Raw genomic sequence first — 7509 nt, forward strand, 5'->3', positions numbered from 1 at the left:
GGGGTGCCCCGCTGTGGCTGCTGGCTGCTCTATGACCTGTCCCACGGCAGCTACGTTTGATTTGTGTGACGGGCTCCCCGCACTGCTCCTGTCCCTTTCTGGAGTGTGGTTCCTGCCCTGAGCGTTGGATTGCCCCATGCTGCTCCCCCCTGTGGGAGCAATGTCCTGGACGGTCCTCCCTGTTCTCTGGGACTCGATGTAGCAAGCCTCGCTGGAACAGTCCTCGTACCACGGTGCAGCCCGGGCAGCCCTGTCCCAGGGTGCATAGCAAGGTCTGCGCAGAGCTGCTTCTCCCGCTGCCCGGGTGCCGGCAGAGGCTCGGGTGTGCAGAGGCTGCTGACCGCTGGATGAGTGGTCGTGGGAGGTTTGTCCCAGTTTTACGGGGCGGTACCACTCTGGGATCGCATACCTGGTACCAGACCTGAAGAGCTTTCTGGTGTCCAGCCTGTGTGGTGGGTTCTCCAGAAGGAGCCATCCTGCGGTCGGGGGCCATGTCCCACTCTGAGGGGGTCCAGCGTGGGGGCTCTGCGCGTGTGCTGTGCAGCTCTGATCGCTGCTTCCTTGTTGCAGGGCAGCTCTGGCCTCTGCCCACCAAGGACAGCCCCTGCCGAAGACGCTGAGCGTGCTGGAGAACACGCCGCAGGTGCGAGGCATGCACACCATCATCAGGTAGGTCCCTGCCTCCTTCGGGATTTCTACTGTGTCCCTCACAGAAGGGCTGTTCTGTAGGATCACGCTACCAAACCTGGTGTGAGTTTTCCCTCCTCTGCCTTCAGGGGTTCGTATGTAGGTGTTTTGTGGAGCAGAGCTGGCTCCAGCCTACAGACACTTTTTTGGCAACAAGACTACGGCACATCTGCCCTGGGGTGACTTTTGAGCCACGGGCAGGCTTTTCGTATGGTGAGAGGAGACTGGTTAGCTCTTTCCTAGCTGGAGCACAGAGCCAGTAGCTGGTGGCACAGGATGAGGTGCCCTTGGTGCTCCTCTCCTGGGACACTTGGTTTTAGAGCCAGTGTGCAGAAGGGACCCAGGCTGCTGCTTCCACCACTTTGCTGCTCACTTAATCTTTTCATTCCTCACTGATGGTCCTTTTTTCCAGGTGACAGTAGTGTTAGTGTAGGGTCAAGAGCTGAATCCTGTGGGACCACTAAGGGTTCCTTGTTACTGCTGTTGCAGAAGCTTGCAGCCTCTGTGTGCGGTTCTGTCACTGGGTTGTAAAACAGAAAGGGGATGCTGAGCTCAGCAGTGCTCTTCTGTGCCTGCCACCACCCACAGAATCACAGAATCGTGGAATTGTTTTGGTTGGAGGAGACTTTTAAGATGTTCGAGTCCAACCATTAACCCAACACTGCTGAGTTGCCACTAAACCACATCCCTCAGCACCACGTCTACACGTCTTTTAAACACCCCCAGGGATGGTGACGCCACCACTGCCCTGGGCAGCCTGTGCCAGTGCTGGACAACCCTCTCAGTGAAGGAATTGCTCCTAATATCCATCCTAAACCTCCCCTGGTGCAACTTGAGGCCATTTCCTCTTTTCCCATCGCCTGTTCCTTGGGAGCAGAGACCGACCCCCCCTCGCTGCCCCCTCCTTTCAGGGCGCTGTAGAGAGCGAGAAGGTCTCCCCTCGGCCTCCTCTTCTCCAGGCTGAGCACCAGGCGAGCGGCACAGGCAGGCACTCAAGGGACAGGGGCAAGAACAAGGACGGCGCCCCAGGCATTCAGCTGCGCTGAGTACATTGTACTGCCAGCCTCCACTCGGCTGTGGATGCTTTCCAAGGCCAATAAAATATGACACTTTTACCCCAATGCTTGTCTGTGCCTGTTCCATCTCAGGAGAAAGATGGGTATTGACCAACAACCCCAGGATCCTTTCTGCTGGGCAGCTTTCCAGCCACACTTCCCCAAGCCCATAGCGCTGCACAGGCTTGTTGTCACCCAAGAGCGGGACCTGATACTCGGCCTTGTTGAACCTCATACCGTTGGCCTCAGCCCATCCATCCTGCCTGCCCAGATCCCTCTGTAGAGCCTTCCTGCCCTCCACCAGATCAGCACTCCCGCCCAACTTGGTGTCCTCTGCAAACTTAGCGAGGCTGAGCTCCATCCCCTCCGCCACAGCGCTGATAAAGACATTAAACAGAACCGACCCCAACACTGAGCCCCGGGGAACACCACTTGTGACCGGACCCCAACCGGACCGAGCTCCCTTCACCACAACACTTTGGGCCCGGCCATGCAGCCAGTTTTTTCACCCAGCCAAGCGTACACCCATTCGAGCCATGAGCAGCCAGTTTCTCCAGGAGAATGCTGGGGGAAACTGTGTCAAAGGCTTTCCTGAAGCCCAGGTAGACGACATCCACAGCCTTTCCCTCGTCCACCAAGCGGGTCACCTTGTCACAGAAAGAGATCAGGTTAGTCAAGCAGGACTTGCCTTCCGTAAGCCTGTGCTGACTGGGCCCGGTTGTCCTGCATGTGCCATGTGATGGCACTCAAGAAGATACGCTCTATAACCTTCCCTGGCACCGAGATCAGACTGTTGGGCCTGTAGGTCCTCGCAGCCCTTCTTCTGGATGGGTGTTGCATTTGCTAACCTCCAGTCAACCGGGACCTCCCGGGGTAGCCAAGACTGCCGATAAATGAAAAAAAAGCCGGAAAGCAGCTTGGTGAGCGTTCCCACCAGCTGCCTCCCATGTGTTGGGTTGGAGAATGTGACCCCGTGACCACGCGCAGGCTGTGCACCTCTTCCTAGGAAGCAAGGCGTTCCTTCTTCAGGCTCCTCCCGCCACTCCTCCCTGCTGAAGCACAGGCAGTTCACAGCAGTAAAATAACAGGTAACGTGGCGCCTTGCGTGCACTGGGCAGAGACGTCTGCCAGTGCTGAAGCCCGCGTTCCTCACCCCTAGGCTGTGGACTTCCAGCAGTTCTGAGCTCAGGTCCAGCTATGGGAACTACGGAGTGGCTTTTTCATGGCCTGAGCCGATTTCTGTATTTCATCCACGATCATTGCGCTCAAAGGTAGATGAAGGTGGAAGGGTGATCCTGGGGGAAGAGCACCTCCGGAGGATGAAAAGGAGCATTGTTCCCTCACCGGGGCTGTGCCAGGAGAGAATAATGTGTCTTTGTGCGGCCGCCTGCCCCGTCTCTGCCCTTCCCGTTCACAGGCTCTGGCACGGACCTTCTACCTACGGCTCCTCCTGTTCCCGCGGGAGAGCCGGCAGCGTGACACTGGTGTGTGCCGTTCTCGGACGAACGTGAGCCTGGGCCGACCCGTCAGCCACGCCGAGGGCCGGGCTTGCCAGCCCTTGTCCCGAAGGGACAGCACCGTGGAGGCGCTGAATCCTCATTCAGCTGTAGCTGCAGCTCCCGTCCTCCTCCTTGAAGCCTGCGTCCTTTTGCCTTGGTGGGAACAGCCCGTTGTGCCTCCGCCTTTATGCCACAAGCGTCTAATAACCTTAATCTGCTTAGACTTAGGAGCTTGTTCGGCTGCCCCGGGGAGGGAGGGGATGAAGCCCGTGCAGGCGGTGGTTGGAGCCCCGCAGTGCCGCTGATCTGGAATTCCTGGAGCGGCGGGGCTGCGGCGGGGCGGACTTTGCCTCTTCCAGATGGTAAATGAAAAATACCACATTTATGAGGGGCGTTGACTTGGCCTGTCAGCCACCCCCTCAAATCCTGCTGCTGCCCAAGAAAGTGAGGAAAGCTGAAGCAGTGCTGTTACTAAGATCTCTCAGCTGAGGAATTCTTCTGGTAGAAAGTCCCTGTGTTCGGTGACAGCGAGGCAGTGTGTATTTCTGGTGCGTGTAGGTGATACTTGGCAGCGCTCATTCGCTTCTGCATGACTTCAGCATGGTGTGGGACTGTTAGCGGTCCTCACGTGTGACCCTCTGGGCTTCCCTCTGCTCCAGAGGTGCTGCTCCCCGCCTGCTGGTGTTCTCCTGGGCTCCCCGGAGACGTCCAGGCTGGTGGGGCATCGAACGCACACCTTCAGCCAAACTTCCCGCACCTCCGTCTGTGAAGTTACTGTGTCTTGGCAAAGCCGATCTCTCATCTTCGTTCCGTCTGCCGCGGTGCTGTCAGCCCCTTTGCGCGGTGGCAGCCCTCCTGCCGTGCTGGTGCTCGCGGCAGTGCTGCCTTGGCGCGCCAAACCTGGCGCCGTGGGTGCGCGGGGAGCTGTGAACCGGGATTTCCCTCCGGCCTGCCTCTTGCCATCCTGCCTTTCCCAGTGCCGCTCCCTTGGAGACAGCCTGTTGATCTCGGCTGCCAGGCTGCTGCCAGCCAACCTCGTCTCCTGTTGTTCAACACGGGAGGCTCTTCTGTGCCCCAGCCTTCTGTCTCTGAGCGCCCTCCTGGAGATGACGTTGTGGCAGCAGATGAGCATCTCGCTGAGCATAGTCACGGCAAATTCAGGCTTGGTGTCTGAGGGAGAAGTGGTTTCCAGAGTGATTTTCTGTTGTTGTGGAGAGGCGGAAACTGAAAAACAGTCCTGCACTGGAGTGGCTGAATGATGTTACTCATGATCAGGCTGAGGACGGACGATGTAGTATCTTCCAACTTACAACACGCTTCAGTATCGGGACCAGATCGCCAGAGTCAATAGGAGCATTTCGTGTCACGCATCGGGACTCCGCAGCGCCTGAACGGTCCTTCCTGCCCTCTGACAGCCCCAAGAGCCTTAACAAAACTTTTGGTCCACCGTCACTTATTGCAGGAGGAAGATGGGCGCAGGGGTCTTCTGTTACCGTTGAAGTAATTGGCTTACGGGGGTGTTTCCTTGAAGGCCCTGGTGGGCGTTACAGCTTAGGCTGGTGGATCCCTTGCTGCTGGGCTGTGTCCCGGTGTGCTTCGGCAGAGCAGATCTGCTTTGTGCAGCATCGGTGTGACTTGGTCCTGGAGCTGCTGAGACGAGGAGACCACTGGCCTTTTGCCTCATGGAGGTGGACGTCTGGCTGCGGTCGCAATTGCTTTCGGGGGCAGCGCCGTGGGACCGCATGTGTGCTGTCTGCAGAGCCCCGCGCTCCTCCCACTGCCACCAGAGCATCTCGGGCTCTTTCTGCCGCAGGAGAACAGCGTTTCCTTCCCGCTGCTTGCGTCCTGGTACCCACGCGCTCGTGGAGCGGCTCCGGGACGTCCCCCGCGGCACAGCCTGCGGGTGGCGTGGGTCACCTGCCTCTCTCGGCGTGTTTGCTCTGGCCTGAGCCATTGGACTTTGCACTCTGGCAGGACACATTGTCCGGTGCTGGAGCTGCCCTTGAGAAGCCTGTGGCTGTTGGTGCTTCAGCGAGGGGCAGAGTGAGGTGCTCCCTGCGCACCGGGGAGCTGCCAGCGCCGGAGGAGGTGGTTCAGACATGGAACGTGTCTGTGCTCGAGTCTCCGTGTCCTGAGAGTGATGTCTGGCTGTCGGCTACGCACACTCCTGTTTGTGAGCGAAGCCAACGCCGTGTCCAGGCCCCCGGCCCGATGGGTGCCGGTCACTGCCAGCCCACCCGGTGCCGTCCCCTGCTGAGAGTGCCAGGGAAGATGGAGGTCCTGGGAGCCACTGGTCGCAGCGCCGCCGTGCCCCGCTCTGGTGTCCGGGCTCGCGGGGGCGCGCACGCTGCCTGGGTTCGGGTCGCCCCTCCGCTGAGGGGGTGGGCAGTGCTGCCGCGGTGTGTGCCCTCGGGAGGGTCCGAGGCCATGGGGTGAGCTGGGGCGGGTGTGCGGATGGCGGTGTCCCCTTCGGGGCCGCTCTGCCAGCTGAAGATGGGAGCGCGCTCGGCGCAGAGGCACAGCTGGAGCGATGCCGCTCTCCGAGTGCTGCGGAGAGGGTCCTCCGCTGTCGCTGGGGGGTGTCAGGGCTGCCTGACCCTGCAGTGTCCCTTCCCCCTGGCTTCGTCGGCGGTTGCTTGTCCCCTGGGTGAGGAGAAGCTTCTTTGCTCTCTTCACCCCTGCACGAAAAGGGGAGGCACGCTCAGGCCTTTGTGGCCTGCAGAGAGGGACCTGGGAATCCTGGTGGGCGCCTCCCCCTCTGCTCTGCCCTGGTGAGGCCACATCTGGAGCACTGCGTCCGGTTTGGGGCTCCCCGGGTCAAGAAGGACAGGGAACTGCTGGAGAGGGTCCAGTGGAGGCTATGGAGATGCTCAGGGACTGGAGCACCTCTCTGCTGAGAAAGGGCTGAGAGCCCTGGGGCTGTACAGCGTGGAGAAGAGGAGGCTGAGAGGGGATCTCATCAGTGCTGATCAATATCTAAAGGGCGGGTGGCAGGAGGATGGGGTCAGACTCTTTCCAGTGGTGCCCAGCGACAGGACAAGGGGCAACGGGCGCAAACTGGAACACGGGACATTCCATCCCAACATGAGGAAAAACTTCTCTGCTGTGAGGGTGGCAGAGCACTGTCACAGGCTGCCCAGAGAGGCCGTGGAGTCTCCTTCGCTGGAGATACTCAGAACCCACCTGGGCACGATCCTGTCCAACCTGCTCTGGGTGCCCCTGCTCTGGCAGGGGGGTTGGAGGAGATGATCTCCAGGGGTCCCTGCCAACCCCTGTGGTTCTGTGGCATAGGGACCAAGGATGCTCCTCCGTCCCTGGGCTGCCTTTCTGCGGCAGCCCTGACGGGCCCGTCCCACCTGGGCGAGGGGCTGGTCAGGATGGCCAACTGCCCCTTGGTGGCACAGTGGCCCCAGGGCCGATGGCCGGCGTGGCGCTCGTGAGGGGCGGCTGGCTGCCAGAGAGTGCCCGTGGAGGCAGGGCTGCTGGCGGGTTTGTGTGCCTGGAAGAACTCGGCTTCCAACGCTGCCGTTGGTGCTTCCAACGCTGCCGTGGGCGAGCGCGTGGGTGAAGCCCACCCGTGGGGGAGCGTGCGTGCCGACAGCCCACGCTGATGAGCTGGAGGCAGCACGCCCTTTTCCTCCGGACCAGAACTGATTTTTCTGACTTTCTCTGGGAGTCCCCCGCTGTCCCCAGGCTTGTTGGCAATGTCCACGTCAGTCGGGTTTTCTGGTCGATGCGGAGCCCTGGGGTGCGAGCTGCCCGGGTCTGGCTGTGAAAATATCTCGGGATAGTAGCGACTGTTTATCCTTCTCCTAAGCGCTGTTGACTGGGCTGTCTGTCATCATGGTGCGAAGTGAGAAGTGGCAGATGATGTCCTAAAATGCAGAGTAAAAATATTCAGTATCCTTCTGGCTCTTCTGGACTGTAGCCAGTTCCACCTCTTCCATCTGGTAACTGGCAGATGTCTGTAGGGTTCCTTTGTTCCTCACGTGCTCCTGAAAATACCGGGGGTATACATGGGCTGTGCCGCTTTAGATGCTGGTCGCAGAAGAGAACGCAGATTTCAGCCATGTCTTGTTAACTGCGGTCCTTCGGTGTCAGCCTGCCGCTCGGTTACGGCTCATCCAGGCAGCCAGAAGCTGCTTCTTGATGGTTCTGCAGTAAAATGGCTCTTACGTTATGACCTGCTACGTGCTCCTTTGCCAAAGCAGCCACGGACTGTGAGGGTGTAGCGGGACGTCAGTGGATTCTTTATGGTCATGTTTATA

The 7509-nt window shown here is 59.7% G+C and overlaps 1 protein-coding gene across 1 annotated transcript in view; it reads left to right on the forward strand.

Moving 5' to 3' along the window:
* LOC104295955 (uridine-cytidine kinase-like 1) overlaps positions 1–7509 on the forward strand; it is a 15010-nt gene that overhangs the window by 1526 nt on the left and 5975 nt on the right. Inside the window, exon 6 of the mRNA XM_009895773.1 lies at positions 571–669. Coding sequence (XP_009894075.1) covers positions 571–669 — 99 coding nt within the window. The remainder of the gene's footprint in view (positions 1–570; positions 670–7509) is intronic.

This window comes from Charadrius vociferus, unplaced genomic scaffold, assembly GCF_000708025.1.
Source record: "Charadrius vociferus isolate BGI_N301 unplaced genomic scaffold, ASM70802v2 scaffold1412, whole genome shotgun sequence".
Taxonomy (NCBI): Eukaryota; Metazoa; Chordata; class Aves; order Charadriiformes; family Charadriidae; genus Charadrius; species Charadrius vociferus.